This window comes from Neospora caninum, chromosome X, assembly GCF_000208865.1.
Source record: "Neospora caninum Liverpool complete genome, chromosome X".
In the NCBI taxonomy this organism is placed as follows: domain Eukaryota; phylum Apicomplexa; class Conoidasida; order Eucoccidiorida; family Sarcocystidae; genus Neospora; species Neospora caninum.
In genome coordinates, this window is record NC_018396.1 from 5,233,765 (window position 1) to 5,253,691 (window position 19,927).

Sequence of the window (19,927 nt, forward strand, 5' to 3'; positions counted from 1 at the left end):
AGGCTTGTCCCGTAGATTAAAGGCTTAGTGAGACATGAAAGGTGCTCCTCCACAAACAGTGAAGAAAGTGGCGGGTTCACCCTAGCCATTGATTATGACTGCGTGTGTGAAACAGAAGGCACCGACACACCCGTGAAGTTGAAGATGATTCACTCTGACATTGTTCGGGCCGTGAACAAGGCTGTTCATCTACCACTACATCGTCTTTGGCTTCTCAGGGCCGGTTCCTTGCCCAAAACAACAAGTGGCAAACCGAGACGGTCAGAAGCGAGAAGGAAACTGCTTCAGGCAGAGCGTTGCACTGACATTCTGTATTCACACACACATGATCTCACCAGTTCAGGATACCGCCCGATCCAACCAGGCACGCTTGAGCTTGGTATGGAACAACAACGTAGAGACTCAGGGAACAGACCCAACAGTGACGTTAACAAGTCACTCTCTGAGACGCCTGCCATCGCTGCGTGTCCAGAGCACGCCGAGGATGGCTTTTTGTTTACGAAGGGACAACAGGGTTTGCATGAGGCCGAACACGACCACCGCGGAACGACAGAAGCCAACTTGGCAGAACCGGCATCAACTATGTGCTTGGGTCCGACAGCCATGGGTACGGACGCATTAAACTCCACCAAAAAGGAACTTCCTGAACACGAAGATGAAGAAGAACTGTCGATGATGATAGAGTGTTTCGCTCGTGTAACTGGGATCGAGAAGTCAAGCTTACAGCCGGATACACCCTTCCTCTCGCTCGGGTTGGACTCGCTGACTGCGGTTGAGCTGGCTAACGATATTCAGCGAATGATGAAGCAGCCTGTAGAGCCTTTTGAGCTTTTCGAATTTGCTGACCTCCGCAGCCTTGTCGTCCACTTACGGAGTAAGAAGCGCAATCAAGGAGGTGCAAGAGATCGACAAACAAGGCCCAGTCCGGAACTCTCACTATGCAGTGTTCAAGAACAGCCGCCGGGCGTGTTTGTCACAGGTGTCGCGTGTGCGCTTCCGGGTTCCTGCCAGACTCCTGGCCATCTGTGGGAACTCCTGGAAGCAGGTATTGATTGCGTTGGGCCAGTTCCATCGAACAGGTGAGTTGCACATCATAGCACTCCCCAGTTGGTCAGAGCGCATTCCGTCCACTTAAATTTTCCGCCATTAGACCCCCGAGCATTGCTGTGGGTCGGCCCTACCGTTGCTACAATGCGTAGAAGTTTGGCAGCCGGCAACCCTTATTTATTCTGTCGAAGGAAAATGGCGTACAGAACCAATGAGTTCGATGCCGCTCGGGCGTATCGGTGTCGCGAGTGCCCCCAGTGTGCCGCACCTGCGACTCTGCGCATCGGAAAAGACGCAGTCGTTTGAGCAATACGGAGTGTTATGCAAGAAACCGGTTGCTGGAGGGGGTGCCGCCGGATACAAACTTCCCTCCAGAAAAAAGCAATGCATTACTGACCTTGGCTCAGGTCACAGACCGAGTTGAACTGCAACAGCGACCCTAATGAAAGTTTGGAAGCAGCCATGCGTGCCCTTTTTTGGCGTTGAGCGGGTGCCTACTGCTACGTCAGGACCCTCTACCCAGCGCAGGACTTCAAGGTCAACCGGGAACCCAGAGCGGCAAACTCGACTTTGCACTTTACAGAGGGAGGCTTCCTGGACGATGTGGACCTTTTCGATAATTCGTTCTTCGGAATCCCTGACGCTGAGGTGACTATTTCGCTTATGTCGGAATCTAGTACTTTTTTAACGATAAGCTGAACCCTCAGCAAAACCCGCCGTGTGTGCCGAAATATACAAACGTATATATGGGTGTACTGATGTTCTGATGGACAATAATCTAAACATATATATATATATATATATATATAGGTATGCATGCACATGATGGCGGAATCAAGGGTAAATCTGTTCTGGTGCTCTACTCCTGACTGTTTTCGGCTCTCTCGTTGTCTATGCAAAAGAAGCGGAGACAACTCTCCTTGGGTTTGTCGCCAAGAGCCTGCGACATGTTGGCATGCAGAAAGGCAAGCGCTACGGAAACTGCTTGCCTTCGAGTGGAGCTACCTCTTATTCGTGGACCGATGTGTGTAGGCGAGGACAATGGATCCGCAGCAGCGGTTACTGTTGATGAAAGCCGTAGAGGCACTCCATGCAGCTGGGATCGATAGGAATAACTCAAGGCCTGCCCCCATTGCGACGTTCGTTGGCTGTTGCTCCACTGATTGGTGAGGACCTACCTAGTTACCTCTTTCCAGAGTGCACGCAGTCTCCTCGAATAATAACTGATACAACCTGAATCGATGTTCGACTGTCCTCAAGTACTATATTGATCTTGAACATGTAAAGTCCCGCTGCGATGAAGAACGGGGCATAGCAATACAGTGGGCATATGCTTCTTATGCTTTTTTTTCACCAGGCAGCGAATGAATCATGGCGAACAGATCCAGAGTTTCTCCGCCACAAGTCACTCGACCAGTATGCTCTCCAACCGTCTGTCGTACACTCTTGGATTGACGGGGGCATCGATCACGGTGGATACCGCCTGCTCCTCGTCGTCGACTGCCCTGCATTGTGCGCTGCAAGAATTACAACACCGGCGTGCGTCATGCCACACAGCTGTGGTAGCCAGCGTGAACTTGCTGCTGACCACGGATGTGACGCTGGCATTCGCACGAGCAGGTTTTCTCTCTCCAACCTACAGGTGCAGGACTTTTGACGATGCTGCTGATGGCTTTGTTCGAAGCGAAGGTGTCGTCGTCTTCGTGTTGCAAAGTGACCTTTCCGAAACATCGAAAGAACAAGACGCCGCGCCATGTCGGACCAACTCGGAACAGCAAAACGAATGGAGAACACGACAGGCCCACGGTTTCAGACATCAACCACGAGGTAACGAAGGCGATCAAGGATCTTGTGGGACCGGGACTCGTGCTTCCAACCAACTCTGCCGCATTTTAGCTTCTGCCGTTGTTCATGGAGGTAAAACAGGCAGTGTCACAGCGCCGTCGGGACCGTCTCAAGAATACCTATACAGGCAGACATTTGCCCGAGCTCAGGTCTCTCCGAGTGCGGTGGACATAGTGGAGACCCATGGGACTGGCACGCGACTGGGAGATCCTATTGAAATCAGCGCTTTATGCAACAGTTTCGCTCCCGACATGGAAAAGCGAAGAAACCGACTTGTGCTGGGTGCTCTAAAGACCAACCTTGGACATCTAGAAGGAGCCTCCGGCCTCGCAGGACTGCTGAAAACAATACTTTGCCTTAACAGACAACAAGTCCCCCCGAATTTGCACCTTAAAAGGCTCAACCGCTTCATTGATTTTAGGAGTTTGCCAGTGTTACTGCCTACTAAGACAGTGCCGTTGCCAGCTTCTTCCTCGCCGAAGGATACTATCGCGCTTGTAACTTCGTTGGGTTTCGGAGGAACATATGCACAGGTGGCTGTTCAAGTGTCGTCTGACACTGGTACTGAGCGGTTGCTTCGGAAGCAAGAACTGGTGCAGTGGAACAAGAAATGTTTCTACGTTGGAAGAATAGCTCCACAGAACAATTCTTTAGGCTCCGCGGGTGACCACAGTGGCAAGGAAGGACCGTGTTTCTGGGAAATGGGTTGGGAGTTCCTGCTCGAACTCGACAACATTTCGCCGGCGGCGCCTGCGCTCCGTGGTGAACAAGCTCCTCCCACGAAGTGGCTCGTCCTCACTTCCCCCAAGACCCAGCCGAGCTTTCGCAACTTCTCTGTGGATATGTTTCTGCCTGGTGTCCGAATGACATTTTGTAGCGTGGAAGAACTGAAGGCACCGGAACAGGTGGAGTCGGTTTTGAAAGCCGAGACCTGGACAGCAATCGTGGCTACTTATACCTCAGAGGCTGGACGCTGTATGACAGACGCAACTGAAGTCATTGCCAGGACACTTCTGATCCTCCAAGCGTACGGGCGAATGGCCCGTCAATCGGCTCTTTTGCCACGAATTCTCTTTGTGACTCAGGGCTGTTTTCACGTTGAATCGGTTGGCTCTCTCTTGAATGCTTCTCCAAATAATGCTGGTATCACTGGATTTGTTCGTGCTTGCCGGCTGGAGATCGAAAGCTTATCAGGCCGGACAGCGCCAGTTTATTTGATGGATTTCGCGGCAAACGGCACACTAACAGAAACGCTTAGTGCCACATCGAAGCTGCTTGGTATGATTGAAGCTGGTATTGTTGACGAAACGGAGTTTGCAATCCGCAGAACGCGCATTTTTGCCCCGCGTCTGCTCCCCCTTCACCTTGGCTTTGAAGAAAGTTTTCCTGCTTACGACCACTATTTGGGTCTAACCAGCAAAGCCGAGGAAAGACCGTCGGCCACTCCCGAGTTCCCATGTCTCGTTGAACCAGCCAACAAAGCTTGTCGTGTACGCCTCCTAGCCGTCTGTCTTGATGAGATATTCCCAATAGAAGCGATACCAGCTTCGAGTAAGGCTTAACTAAGGGAGCCAGAGCCCTGTCCTTTTCTTATGTTTACCTCATCCCTCTCCCCTCACCCCCCTTTGCAAAAAACCCTGGTGCACCGCGCAGAAAATTCCTATGGCTACACCTAGATACGTTATAAACGACCCGATTACGTGTTCAGTCGCAGCAATGTAACGTGCATGAAGGTCGTCACATGCTAACAAGAACAGACTTGGATTGTCCACGTCTCTAGTCACTGGAGCCCGTTTCAAGGACGCTGTCAAATGCATGATGTTTGTAATCTGAGAACGAAAGACGTTCCACTAAAATATTTAAGAGCAGCACTTCGACAGCACCGGGAAGTGGTGCCCTCCTGTGACTTAGTGTGAGGCTTGACAGTTTCGCTTTTTTAATTTTGTGCTCAAGGTCCAGGAAACGGTTCATGCCTCTGCGGCTGCAGCGGGATTCTGCTTGAGCTCGGTGTGGAGAGCGAACACCTCACAGTTGGAGACATCGTCTGTGGAATCGTGCCCCGGCCTCAGTTCGAGATTGCGGACATTCCTGGCTCCCTATTGCACCCTGTTCCACCGTCGTTTTCTTATGAATTAGCTGCTGCCCTCCCTCCACAGCTGGCATTATTGCTCTGGGCCCAGGAACAGGCCCCTCCTCTTGCGACGCCTCCTGTGGAGCCGGTGTCGCGAGTCCTCATCGTCGGAGCAGGCTGCGGAGTAGGGCTCGTAGCAGCCACCCACTTTCAGACTCTGGGCGTGAAGACATTTGCAATTGTTTGCACGGAGGAGCAGATCCAGGCACTGGTTCACTACCAAGTTCCACGTGCAGCAATATGGTGTTATGATCGGCCGGACCTGAGAAGTGTGTTGAGGCGGGAAATCGGGCATTCAAGTATTGATATGGTAGTCTGGGCACTAAAGAAAGAATTCGAGTCCAGTAACAACCATCTGCTGTACTTGCTCAAGCATGGTGGTTCCTTCGTGGACCTCGTTGCTTGTCATCCCGAGTCAAGACTAGGGTGGCGACTTGATGTCACATACGTGCACTGTACGTTAGATCTTGCTGCCCATCCTTACCATGCAGAAAAATTTTGCAAAAACCTTGCACGCTCTTGCGAGATTCTCCGACAGAGAACAGCGCCTCAAATGCAGCCGATACTGCATGTCTTTTTCGATCACGCGCACCGATTGGGCCAACAACATTGCTCCTTGGCTTTTGCCCCCATGACCGAGGCAGTGACCACACAAATGTTGCCCAGCCCAATGGATTCCAGCAAACGAAAGGCGTCTTGTAGACCAGACGTTAATGCCGTGGAGTTTGTTTCGGGTTATTTACACGCCGGGAGTGTAGTCTGCAGCCTGCCGAGCCCCATGTTCTTCAACAAGGCATCCCCAAGCAGCGGAAACCCTCAGCCTACTGTCTCGACTGCCTCCTCCGACGCAGCGCTCGGGAACAAGGCAGCATCGAACATCCGATCAGGGACAGTGATTGTCTTTGACTGCGGATCGGGCAGCACATGGCAACATCTCAGACGGTGGCTTTCAGATGAAGGTGCTTCGCACATTGTTGTAGTTCGCGCGTGTAAGGAAGCAGCCGCTTGCACCGCAGGGATGAAAACCCCTCATGAGTCCTGGGTGAAGAATGGCCAACTACGGTCACGGACCCTGATCCAGGAAGTGATCTGTCAGCCAGATCAACCTGGAGAGGTTGTCGCGTTGTTTAAGAGGCTTAAAGAAGATCTACATTTTCCTCACGTTCGCGGCATTTTCTACAGCGTGGGAGAGAAGCTCGACAGTCTGCTCGCGAACCTAACAACCAACTCGGTACACGACATGTTGAGGACGGCCGCAGGAGCGTGGTCGATTCATCATGCTTTGGGACAGTTCGGTATGGAGGTCGAATTGGATTTCTTTATTCTTTTCTCCAGTATTTCATCCCTGTTTGGCAGCATCAGCCAGTCACTATCAGCTGCAGTTCATGCCTCTCTAGACGCACTTGCGTACTACAGGAGGCATCTCGGCCTTGTGGCTACAAGCATTCAGTGGGCCCCTTGGACCGATGGATCAAGCGGGACTTCGGCACAAATCGTTCGTCGCTGGCTAGAAAAAGGAGGAGTTTCTAGTGTTCGAAATCCTTTAGCCGCCGTGAGTGCGATTCTCAAGAACCAGACTGTCGTTGGTCCTGTTGTTGCTTGCTTCAACGCGGATCCTGTCATCATGCGCGAACTGGGGGACTTTGACCGAGAATCTGCTCTACTTTACTCGGGATCAGCCGAAGACACAAGAGGCTCGTCTGCTGGCAGTGTCAAAATGAGAACAAGTCCGGCCCAATCCCGCGTTATCCCGGTGTCCCCGTCTATGGACGCGAGCGGGGTATACCGACAGGACGAACTTCTGGCGATCTTGGCGCAGTTGGTTAGGAGGGAAGTCCTAGAGGTCGCCGCTTGCTACGTTGTCTTCGAAGGTAACAACCTGCCTACTGATGAGTCATTGGTCTCCCTTGGGCTTGATTCTCTCGCAGCTGTCGAGCTGAGGCAGGCTCTGCAGCAACGCTTTTGCGTCAACATAGAACCAACCTTCCTTGAGGCTGACGCAACAATTGATACCATTTCGGCTTTACTTGTTACGCAGGTGGCTGCCTGTCTAACGGGCACGCCCTCCGCTGTGCCTCTGTCTTTTCCTTGTCTCTCGACTGCGGTAGATGACTGCGCGCTGGTCAGCTTGGCGCTCCGACTTCCCGGTCGCTGCGACTCTCTGGACGCTTTCTGGGCTGCTCTACAAAGCGATGCCGGGCATTGGATTCCGGGGGATTCGGCAGCATGTGACGAATGCTTCCGGAATTGTGCGAAAAGCAGAGAGTTTCCCGCAGAATCGCAATCTCTTGGCACCGGCCTCTACCCCAGGCCAGGCGTCTGTTGGTTGAGCAGCCGTGACACATTCGACAACCACTTCTTCGGATTATCTTTCACAGAAGCTTTGGCCGCCGATCCGTGTCATCGATTGCTTTTAGAGACAACGTACGAAGCACTATGCAAACTCAACATGGAACCACAGGCGGACTCGTCCGGTACTCCCATCGCCGTCTTCGCTACATCTTCAGGTAGCCGAATGCAGACCTCCCTTCCACCGTCCATTAACACATCCGGCTTTCAGCATCCGCAACGCAGTGACAGTTGCTTAGCCGCGAGCTTTCTGTCTTACCATCTGAGTTTAACCGGCGTGGCGGTGCCCATTGATGGCAGTGATAGCGCCTCACTGATCGCATTGGCTCTCGGATGGGAACACCTGCGAGGAAAGGATGCCATGTGTCCAGCCGTAGTCGTCGCAGCAGGATCGCTGCTCCCGGTATGCCCCAATGATACGCCCTTCTCATGTACCAGTCCCACATCACGCCGTTTCCGAGGCCGCGATCTCTATATTCTCCCTGGCAGAGACACATGTGCTGTGCCTCGGGGCGAAGGCATTGTTTCTGTCGTTTTGCAGCGTTTGCCCGTAGCCCGAGAAAATGGGAACAGCCCAATGGCCATATTAAAGGGCGTTTCTTTAATCCGTATGGGCCGAGGAGAGGTACCTGTTTCACCACAGTGGAGCGCGGCAGACGCAAGGTTACGAGAAAAAACGATGACTGAGGCTCTCAAGATGGGTAAGGTCGATCCAAGAACAGTTGCTATATGGGAAACGGACAGGCTAACAGGAACGCAACCGGAAGATGCTTCTACAGTGGCATCAATGGCTGCTATTTTCGGTCCTAGAGATCTCACCCAGTCGAACTCCCCACTCGTTTTAGGAAATGCCGCTTTGCACATCGGGCACACAGGGGAAACCTCTGGCCTCGCGACTCTAGCCAAATTAGTGTTGATGCTGGAGCATGGATACGCTGCACCGATTCCTCGTCTCCAGAGTCTGCATCCCGACGTCAAAAGAGGACTCCTGCCTTGTGGATTTCTAATGTTCCCCTGCAAGAAGATGGACCTTCTCGCTTTTCGTCAGTCCCCGGACCACGTATACGGCCCGAACGGAAAAAGAGACGAGAAACACGGTCGTCCTTTAGTTGGAGGCATTAGCTCTTTTGGATCCGACAGAACATCAGGATGCGTGATTATCGAATCTTCTACCAGACGACGCTGGCACAAATCGGACAAAAGCGACCCAGTGGACTTTGAGGGGTCACCAGCTGTTATGCAGGGCACAGTTAAAGCTGACTGTCACGATTCCCTTCACATGCCATCAACTCCTGGTTCCCAACGCAAAATAGGAGGAGAGGACAGAGCGGTTTGGTTATTTTGTGACGACGTATGGGGACTGCTGTCAGTGGGACGTGGTCTCTACTGTACAGACCGGGCCTTCGCCTCTCTTTTGGAGCAAGTTGAACAAGCGTTAGGGAATCGCCTCCCTGAACGTTTGAGCCGTCTTCTGTATCCGTCTACAGCTGCAGAGTTTCAAAGCGCTCAGGACGCTCTGGCATCCCCACACATAGAAGCTTTGATGTTCTTCAGCTTACAGTGGGCACTGGCGCGTCACCTGTGGCAGCAAGAAGGGAAGCCTACCGCTGTCATGGGGCTTGGCATTGGTGAGATTGCTGCAGCCGCCGTATCCGGCATCCTCTCTCTTGAAGATGCACTCGAACTCGTAGAGCTTCTCGCTTCCGAAACCCGCAGCTGTGCTGGTCGCAAGGAACCAATGGCATGGGAAAACATGAACTCAAGCAGCCTTCACGAAAGCGGCTACGGCACAGCCGGTTTCTGTGGCCGGGCGCAAGCGTACGAGCGCTCACCGGTGTTGTTTGGATTGGATGCGACCCCCAAGAGTGAGTCGGGAGCCCTTGACTATTCGTTTCCCGGGTGTGGCCGAGGCACATGTTCGCGGGGGGACTTCGAAACACCGGAGTCTCACCCCATTTGTCATTCCACAGATGTTCTCCAAGGGTGTTCATTCATAAAAGCACGCCGTGTAAGTTGTCCAAGCCCCATCATTCAGCATGCATGGGAGAAGGATGCTCATGGAAACCCGGCCAAAGACGGAGAAGCGGAACTGATGATGGACCAATTTGGATTCCGCCCGGAGCCGAGCAAGCGGTTGGGGCAAATCACCACGCGTATCACGTTGCATAACGCTACGTGCCTGTATATCTCGACAGTTTCCGGGCGTTTAGCAACGGATACGCTGATTAGAACAGCCGAATATTGGGATCCTCTCGTACCGAAAAAGCAACGGATTCACCGTGCAGTGGAAACCGCAGCGCATGCAATGAAAGCCAGAAAACTGATCTGTATTGGTTGCTCCGCCCACGATGGCGTACACCTGTTGGTTGGGTGGCCCTCGCTTCATCCCATCAATCGCTCACCGTTACGTCTGTTTAGTTTTACCGGAAGCACCCCGTCGCCGCAGCTTCTCGTCCCTTGTGAATCGGCAAGTAGGTCGTCCCCTCGAGCTGCAGTTGTCGAGCCTTGTGGAGCCGATGCAAATTTAGGAGGACTAACACCGTGGTGGAAACGTCTGTTGTTCCGACTTCCTCCACTCGAGGGGTTCTCAAGTTGTGGTGCTGGAAGGCTGGGAATACCTGAGGGTCGTCTTCGCGCCGAAGCACCGCCTCCCGACCACCCTGTGATTAACCACTTGCAGACAGCGGCGATGCATGGGCCAAAACAAGCTGGTCGAACACTATGTGCAGCTTCGCCTCAAAAGGGGGAAGAGAATGAGAAGGGCTGCAAGGATGAAACTGTCAACAGGCAGCAGACCTGTTCCAGCAGCTACAGACGTCGCGGCGAACCAGGACTGCCCGATCCTGCTCCGTCACTCTCACGAAGTTTAGAGGCATCGTCGCCAAAGTATTGGCCAAGTCTAGAAATAGCAGTGGAACTATTTATTATGACAGGACTCGAGCAGCAGAGCAAAGCTGCGGTCGTCGCCAGCTCGTGGCTGTTGTTTTGTGATATTGTTGCGCCCTCGCAAGCGTCCTCTTCTTCCGTTCTCCCGTTCGACACGGGGCACGGGGAACCACTTTCACGCTCGTTGAAGACCACCGCGCAAGCGGCGGTTGTCTGTGTAGAGAATGTCAAAACACAGGTTTGTTCGATAAGAATAGAGTGCGAGCAAGGTTCCAAGCGTCCACGTGAGAAAGCTGCCTGCTGCTTTGTCACCAACGCAGCAGCACTGGGGAAAACCGAACCAGCCGTGTCATCTCTTTCTCGCATCCGGTGGCTTCCAGCAGTAAAACTGCCAGAAGCGTGGCTTCGCACACGCAGTGCTGGTGTGTGGCCTTGCAAGATTAAAGTCACCCAAGCTGCAAGACATTTGTCTACGAAGGCTGATCTCCAGGAGGTGTACTGGGGGAAACGGCACATTTTGTGTCGTATTCGAGTGCCACAGAACCCCCGTGAAGGCGGCGTCAACTGTTCACAACTGTCCGCAGCATTGGCTCGGCTGGTGACAGTGAGCTTGGGGGTAGCCGCAACCTGTTTTTTCCGCCACCCGGAGTCCTCAGGACGCGCTTCTGACACCCAGCCGCGCTCCCCTGTAGAAGATGACCAGACGATTCATGTGAACAACTTATGGGTTTGTCCGTACGTCCCGTTCAGTGAATGCTGGTGCGTGATACGGCACCGCAAAAACAGCATTAGCCTCAATGAAGGCGAAGGAGGGAACCGGGGGAGGTGCGACGTAGAGATATTCAGTGAAAATGGTACAGCGGTAGCTGTGGCCCTCGGCTTTGGGATTAGAAACCAAGCTCCTAGCACGCGCACGATGGTAGCAGGCACTGGTCGGCAAAGCTCGGTTAGTAGGAGTGTTCGTGTTGCATGACGACTGTTTTGGAAAGGCGGGATGCTTGGTCATCGACGGGTTGATCGTTTTCAGGGGGACGGAAACATTTCCATTTACTCTCCACAAAGGAGAACTGCATGAGCGAAAGTCTTGAGCAGGACTGCCATTTGCTTCCCGCGTCGACGTCGGGAGGTGCCCCTAATTAAGTGATCGGTGAGTACCAAACTTTGACACGACACTGCAGACCACTGCACGTATGGGGGTCAAACGATAAAAAAGGAGACTTTCAAACTCAAACTATAAACCTTTTTGTGGTGCGAGTGACCATGATCTCAACAGATAACAAAAAGTCGGACTTTTCAACAAATACACTCCGAGACACACACGCTCACTAAAAACATGACAAAGTTTGATACTTTGTTGCACCGTGTGTTGGTGCCACATCGGGGACTGCCACATGGGGCACAGACGCGGTTGACAGGCATACACACACATGTCGGTAACGATTGCATTCTTTTTCGCCTGCAAGCAGGGGCTGAAGCTGCTGTTAAAAATCGAAGACGCTCATGAAAAGGGTCCAGGCGGCATGGAGATACTGTCGAAGTCCGTGACGTTAGAGCAGCTTCCCCCATAGCGCTCTATAAGAGGGACACAGTTAGCGCAGGCACACACACACACAGCATAGCCGGTTATTGCATGTTATCTCCGATCCTTCGAAACGGCTGTGTCGATTTTGACCAGGTAACGAATCATGGAGAGAAAGGCGATATATAACCTGCTTCGCACTCTGCTCAGGTGTCCTTGATTGTTAACCAGACAAAAGAGACTCTCGTTTGTAGCCATACAGAGCATTACCAAAGAGCGAGACGGAGAACGTTCTAATGAAGAATAGCTCGAGTACCTCATCTTGCTACTGCTCACCTTCTACTTGGTTTCTGTTAACATGGGAAAACAAGTCAGCCTGTGGTCACACACACGCGACACCAGAAAGGAGGGTTCAGCGCCTTACTGTTTCACTACTTGGTGCAGCCTCAATTGGGAACTCGCACGCCTTCTACGGTATCGTAAAGAAGAACGTAGTCGAATGCACTGGAGAACAAAAGACCACGCTACCCCTGATTTCTATACATACAACATCACGCTTCTCACATCGGCCCGTCGAATGGTGCAGGAGACATCCGGGCCAGCAGTCCATCTGCAGCGAGATGCCATTTATATCCTATTCCGTGAGCTCCTTTCTTGCTGAGCATCCGATGTGTGTCCCCCCATCCACCGCGCTTCGTATGACTGGTTCGCCTGGCGGGTCGGGCCTTTTTTTCGTTTCGCTCTGCGCAAACCTGCTCCTCAGGCCAGCAGTGTCGCCGTGGAAGCGAGCAGAACTAAGTCCGACGAAATCAGTGTCGGCGACGCCCCGCCAACTCTGTGCGTGACATGCGCTTGCCATTACCGCTGCACGAGTCTCCAACTATGGAACCCTGACATGATACCGTAATTAGGGCTACCCCAAAACAAACTCAGCATTAGGAAGAGGTCCTCCTGGTGACTCCGCGAAGAGGAACGTCTCAAGTTACCTGGAAGTTGGATGTATACAAGGCAATTTTTTGCTTTGTTCGCTCCGGCAAGACAACGCTGATAAGCTGCCAGAGGCCCCAAAAAACAAAGCCAGAATTGATGATCAGCATTTGGCTCAGGCGCCCCCGATAGTTCCGCTGCAGGCACGACATGAAAAAGTTCAGGAATACATACGCAGTCCTTTTTTCTAGGAACCGAAATGCTGGAAAGTGGTGCCGCATGTGAACCGCCGCGTTTCTGGTCTTCCAGGGTCCCGTAAACAAGTTTCACAGATATCGCACAAGTCAGATCTCGAGGCAAACGACAAGCGCGAACATCGCACAGACACGAAGGTAGCGGAAGCTTCTACTATGTTTCTTCAGTGACCAGATACCTGGTCAACGACGTAACTGCATAGTCACCACGCTTCAAACGTCCGAAAACGGAGCGCTGTGAAATAGACGCGAATCAGGGTATTTCCGCTGCGCGCTGGCCACACTTACCGTCAGCGTGTCCGCTATCTCTTTGAGAATCGCCATTGGGGTACTGAAGGCGGAGCACTGATCCAGGTCAATGATGACGCGCCACTGTTCCACTTTGTTCTTCACAAGCAGCTTGTGGATCATCGTCTCTGCGGGAAAAGTACGAGACACACGTCCTGTTGACTGTCCGACTAGGAAGACCGTGCCCGAGGGCAACCTGCGTGTACGATGTCTAACTCTTTCCTTCTACATAGCCTGTGTTTTTCTTTGGTAGAAAACTACGTTACGCCTTGCAGGCAGACTGACGCGTCTGCATATTGACTTTTGCCTCCCGTACGAAAGAAACTCGTTCTGTCAGCCACAGTTTTCGAAGACACTGACGCGCGAAGCTCTGACGTGCATGCGAGGTGTAGACCTCGGGCACGTGTTAAGTGAAGAGAGGGCAGCTCAGACGGTAGGCTTTGAACCCCCAGCCCTTACCCATCCAGACGAGCACGACAGGAAGCACCGCGTTCTGCGAAGGCAAGGATACAGTCAGCAGGAGCGACTGTCTCACGGGAAACAGGCCAAACATAATACGGAATCGGAACCACCCCAAAAAGGCGTACTACTGCAACGGCTCACAAGTCCTAGCCACCGTGAGGCATCCATTTACGGAAGCGTCTGCCTTGCGCAAGACTGCTGCCAAGGATGGCCCGTGGTCTCTCGATCGCCGGGGCACAGCACGACCCTCGCGTCGCAGAAGGCGCGGTCGACAGAATACAGCACAAGATGTTGTCCGTGTGCCAGTCTGCCGATCCTGCCGTTCACGAGAGTGACTTAAAGTCTGCTCTACACCTATAGTGGTTGCGCCAGACAACCGGGGTTGCGCGCGATAGAGATACTCGACTGAGCATCTATAACGCAGGAACACATACGCAACTGAAACACAAACAAGGACAGACAGTACAGGGGAAGAGCCGCCTCTGGACTTTTGTGCGAGTTCCTGGCACCGTCGTATGTCCACTGGAGCCTCACCGGGTCCGCATTGACGAACTCTTTGCAGCGAATGATGAAAATGGGCCGAAGACACTTGTCTCGGCCGAAAACGTAGCAATACCCTTTGGGCTGCAGGAAACACGCCGCACAACTGCGTCGCAAAAAGACTGACATGCATGCCACAACCAGAATTCAGACACTACATTGCCGCGTCCTGTGATATCTACCTAAAATAGGAACTGCAACTCCAAGCACTGCCAGAATGCAGCCATCCCGATGTAGCGGGAAGCTACCCACCAGCGTCAGGGGTACGAAACGAAATTAAACCCGAGGAAGCCTGTGCAGCCTTAGCAAACCGCGAGTTCGGAATGACGGACTTCCAGGCAACCCTCCTGCGGGGTCCCAATTGGTTGGAAGAAACAGCGGATATGGAGTGGCGGAGAGTTGCTCAACGTGAGGCGCGCTCACCAAAAGCGGCAAAACCGTGGCCACGGGGACCGGCAGATGGGTGCTGCGCCAGATAAGATGCCTCCGCATGTCCACGATGCATTTTTCAATGTCCCAGTCGTTCCTGAACCGAAACAAAAAGGGACGTCCACACGCTCCTACCGTGTAGAACGTCACGTTTTGCTTTGGCGAGTGTCGGGAGTACTCTGTAGCATGGCGTGGAAACACTGGAGACGAAAACGCATCGGCAAACACCCGAAACGCTGTCTCGAGACGACCCCGTCGAAGCGAGGCGCCGTCAGAAGAGAGACGCAGTGAACGTTCGACAAATGCTGGCTTCCCGTTATGCTTTCCGTCGCTTCATCTGCTGAAAAATGGTTACACGCTACGTTTCCTTCCCATAGCCTCTAAGCTGTACATTTGTAATCTACGCACGGAAACGGGTCAAAGCCCTGCACGGAAAATCACGCAAACCTCCTAAGGACGGTAAGAGTGTCGGGAGGTGACGGGAAGATAACAGTCTTTGTCACCCCACAGAGTTGCCTACCCTTGCAGAAAACGAATTAGGTAACGGTCGTCGGAAAAAACGGTGCCAACAAACATGTTCGGTTCGTTCTTTAACGCCTCCTTCACCTTCGCCGCCTCAGCCACCTCGTAGGGCGTGAGAGGCAGATCTCCAAAAATCAGTCGGACAAACGCGCCATTGCCAATCGGCTGCAAAACACGGTCACCACATCGAGGCGCAGACCCAATGGTCAAGGCTCACAATACCGACGGAGAATCCATGATCCGAGTCTTCAGTGGCAGGGAAAAGCGCCTGCTCCCCCTACGGCCAAACTGCGCAAGACTACAGGCGCTCTGGGAAACGCACTTTGCGTGAGGCCCCTGTTTGGTGTAAAGAGCGCCTGAAAGTGGCTGGGACGCCCCGCGTTCCGCTGTGACCCGAAGCGCTTCGCTGGGAGTTCATGCTTCCAACGGAGTACACAAAACAGAAGCTGTTCCTGTTGCAGGATAGTGCCCATCGGTCGGAGAAAAGGCAGAATGCACTGCCCCCACGGACCGCTCATTAGCTCGAGGACGGGTACGAAATCATGGAACCGACACCCAGCAGGCGAGTTTCCGATCAGAGCGGAGAAAGCCACGGAGAGTTGGCAAAGAATCCATCGCTGCTCGCGTAGTATCGAACCAAAGTTATGGCGAGTTCGCGCCAGCTGATTCTGTGTATATTGCTTCTGTTTTACCCGCATGCATTTGCGGAGACCTTGTCCCTTTCGCGTCCCTCTCCCTAGTTAACTGGTCTGGCCTCCCCCCACACACAAACGGCTGCTACCGCTACCCCCCTGAGGTTTTCAACCCCTCCGGAATAGCCCGAAAAAATCTGCGTAGCTGTGGTATCCTGGGATGCACTCGACCTGAACTTCCAAACCTTGGCAGCATGGTTCCGGCGCCATTATTTATCTCCGAGTTGGTGAAAGTGTTTGCGTTACGTCATGCCGGTGCCAGCCCGCCGAAAAGCCGCGTCTGGACCAGCGAGATGATTGAGTATACAGACACTGGCTCACACAAGGTGAGAATGCCCGTAACCTGTACCAGCCACGATTCGCTCGTTGCTAGGTCCAGTTGGCCAGTCTCTGTGGCTATAGGGCCCTGCAAGATTCCTCTTCGAAAAGGGGAACGTGACTCTTACTGCCGGAGTTCGCACTGTTCACACCGGAAGAGCCCCCTTCGGCAGCCTTTGTTCCGGCAGCGCGGTCGCTAGGTTGCATTCGGGAACCCTATAGTGTAGATGGTTACTGGGAGCATTCTGTGGCAGCTGTGAAGGGAAGGAATAGAAGGGGTGGAACGTGATGCTCACCTTGTAAATCTCCTCAGGTGCCGGTTTATAACTAATTGCCTCGGGCGGAACGGCAGTCTCTTCACCACGTAGAGTGGGCAGTTCACCTCCGTTACTCATTTTTTGGCGGGCCGCAGGAGCACCGGCCTCTCCTGGTCCTGTTCTTTGACGGGACGACGATCTCATCGAAAGAGTTTCTTGTCCCCTGCCTCCATCAGACACATCACGAATGCCGGACGACTGTTCTGAATCCATCTTGCGCTCCACGCACGTACAGGAAGAAACGGCAGTTGCAGTGGAAATTGAAACCTTTGCCAAGGTGAAGAGGCGTTTACTCTATCAGAAGGGTATTCATGAATGACGTCTACCTCGACGACTCCGCAGTTACCAGGCGGGTCGGCCGTGGCGTCGTACCGGCACTGGATCTAGGAAAATAAGTCACATTCCAAAAGATGGAGTTTATTCTAGTCACACAACACAGGTGTAGAAAGAACGAATAATATCGCCCTAAAGGATAGTGGATGTTGTTTCTGTCTATTGGCGAGCGACGAGAAATCGACGATCGACCGGATAGTGGAATGCAGCTTGCATGCATGCGGCAGCTGGCCGCCCCTGCCGACCACTCGGCCAGCAGAAACGCAGCAACCAGGATTAATCCTTTTCCCCAGAACCAAGTAACCAGGATTAATCACTTTTCCCCACGTCGGTCGAAGAAGTAATACGAGATATTTCATCCAATGCACTGGCGAAGGTGGAGGCAAACAATGAGGATCTGTTCAGGTTTCCACCCTCCAAGGGGCTGTGGACGGCGTGACTTAGAGCGAGATCACGGACAGCGGTTCGACAAAGCTTCCCAGATGTTTCTGGAAACTCTCGCTAGTTGGGGAACTGAGAACTGTTGAAAAGACGTCCCTAAACGTGGCGAAGACAAGCGGCATCTACCACTTTCAGAGGGACGCGACGTGTGTCTCAGTTTTCCTGGACGAGTGGTAACCTCATGGGTCGGCACTTTGCATGCGTTGAGGTGCCTGCCTACCAAACGAACCAGGAAAAAACAGGACTGGGCGTGCCGGCCGTGTTCTTCGCCTCTTCTCTGGCCCTCTTGGGCCCCCCCTAAAAAACCTTGGCTGCTTGGAGGATACTACGTATCTGATGTAACATTAAAACGATTCTTTGTATTGTATCTTATATTGCCTACGATCAGGCTGTATTCATGTGCGGCGCGGTGTTCAACCAAGAGCCTAGCGGCATAGTGACTCGAATCGGTCAGGTTTCGATCACGAACATTTTTGGAACCGCCACAAAACGAAACTGCAGTGGGATGCACTGCTGATCAATGCTAACCTCACCAACTCCCTTGGCGTACCTCCTGGTACATATCGAGGACATAGAGAGTTACATTCGGAGCACAGCCGGAGAAGAGAAACCGATGAAAGAGAGGTTTAGCTGGCGTAGATGAGAAGTGTACGGTTGGTTTGGCTTTGAAAATTATCTCCACTTGCAGGTGTGAAGACAACTGCAGTCCATTAGTTCCTGATGCTGAAAAACGAAGATGCTTCCATGTAAGCTCATCCAGTGTGAGACATTCCTGCTCGGAACGGGCGCCTCACAGCGACACCCGAAACTTTTGTTCACTCCACCCCCAACTCCGGCTGCCCTTCACTTTGAAGGCCATGTGTTCCGCTCTTCGGTAGGACACGCCAAAATTGTGTGTGTTCTTCCGGGGGACCAAATAGGGAGCACCGCAGAGAAACAGTTAGCCTGACAGCAGAAGGCATGGGCAAACGTCTTCTACCTTCATAACTACTTGGCATACCTTTGAAATATCTCCGCGATTGGGTCTTAGAACAGCGGGGGTGAATCTTGTTTTCAGTTGAGATGGATACGTTTCGGCCGTCTTAAAGCAGTCCATTGGGGTGGTGGTTGTCCCTTAAAGCTGATTGACGTCTCAGGACAACCGCCGGTTGTCAAAGTGCATTACTTGCAGCAGGGATTTCTAACGCATCAACAAATAGTGATATCGAAACGATGGGCGTTATGGGCCGGAAACAGCCATCTACAAGAAGCTCGTCAGTCTATCGACCCCGAGAAAGGCAAGGTAGGCTCATAGAGCAGAAGCACTCTTGTATCGGTTCCCGCCTCACGCCGAGCACAACCAATGGCTGATCTGGTTTTAGCTGCAAGCTTTGATGGCGGAGCACCCCTAACAAGCGGAAGCACTTTCTCTGCGTCTCGATCAAAGGCGGCATTCTGAGGAGACCTACACGCGACAGCGGAACATCCATGACACTTCTACAACAGATGTGGGCGTCTCTGATTGATGAATCCGCATCGATTGCTCCATCAACTGTCTACCGTCTTCGAGTGGACCCTCCTCAAGCTGAATACGTGAGCGTGACCGGCGAGCTCTTCTTGTCGCTTGGACTAGCCCGGCGAGCTCTTCTTGTCGCTTGGACTAGCCCGGCGAGCTCTTCTTGTCGCTTGGACTAGCCCGGCGGCTTCCATTCGTAAGGTGAGTGACTAGTACGGAAGACACCATCGTACGTGCGGCCATCAGAACGATCTGGCCATCCGACAAACAATGTCTCTGTTGTGTGGCACGGTCCCCCTCTCTGTCTTGACAGAGTTGCTCCGGTTCCACTGGCTCGGGACTACCAAAAGTAGATGAACTACTCATCCTGCTTGTGGACTGTCTGAAAAAGCAAAAGGTCTATCCTGTCCGTGTTTGTGGGTCGCCCTGCACGACGCAAGCACTACTAAATCTGCACGGCTGCATTCTTGCTACTTGGCTACTCCAACAGTTCCGCCTTGAACGCTTTCCGCTCCGACACGACAGCCACCAACGCCTGGGTGTAAGCATCCGTGGCCTTGTCCCCTCCGGGGTTTCTCTGACCTCAGGCGTGACCGACTGAGTGCCAGTCCTCGCCAGTGCCCGTTCTTGCTGGTGCTGTGTGGTGGTCTTTGTACCCGCCGCTAGCACTCTGTCTAAATTATTTCCCTCGCACGACAGTCAAAAAATTTGTCCAAGGATCCACTCACAGGTGGATATCGAGGACAAACTCAAGAGGCTCGCCGCCTTCCTTTTCCACGCTGGTGCGCCCAATCAACCGCCTGAGTCTCCGCTGTGTTGCGCTGCAACACTTTAGGCGCATGCTTACGTGGTTATCACACGAACCATCTGCGCGAGCGGTTCAGCACGCCCACGGAGTTCTCCCAGGAAACCGTGGGCGGGAAGACGCGCTGTGCAATCATGAAAAGAAACGGTACAACGTTTCTGCCGGTCTTGTAGCAGTTGCTCCTTCGCTAAAAAGGTCAACTTTCTGCACCCACTCACAGATCTCCTCACCCACCGTGCAGCGGCTGCACAACTCCGAATTCTGCCTGCTTATTCCTTCGCCTAAAAAACAAATAGTCCACGACACTGGGACGAGTAACACCGCGAA

The 19,927-nt window shown here is 52.9% G+C and overlaps 2 protein-coding genes across 2 annotated transcripts; one reads left to right on the top strand and one right to left on the bottom strand.

Annotated features, from left to right (window-relative positions):
- Positions 1 to 5,330: 5,330 nt before the first annotated feature.
- NCLIV_050895 (putative KR domain domain-containing protein) lies at positions 5,331 to 11,231 on the top strand (the record flags this gene model as incomplete). Its single annotated transcript, XM_003884643.1, has 1 exon — positions 5,331 to 11,231. One exon carries the CDS (start codon positions 5,331 to 5,333, stop codon positions 11,229 to 11,231), a length of 5,901 nt encoding a protein of 1,966 aa, XP_003884692.1.
- A 525-nt stretch (positions 11,232 to 11,756) lies between these two features.
- Positions 11,757 to 16,604, bottom strand: NCLIV_050900 (conserved hypothetical protein; the record flags this gene model as incomplete). Its single annotated transcript, XM_003884644.1, has 9 exons — positions 11,757 to 11,830; positions 12,114 to 12,153; positions 12,764 to 12,829; positions 13,247 to 13,374; positions 13,706 to 13,739; positions 14,243 to 14,332; positions 14,672 to 14,774; positions 15,198 to 15,364; positions 16,506 to 16,604. 9 exons carry the CDS (start codon positions 16,602 to 16,604, stop codon positions 11,757 to 11,759), a joined length of 801 nt encoding a protein of 266 aa, XP_003884693.1.
- Between the last annotated feature and the right edge of the window lie 3,323 nt (positions 16,605 to 19,927).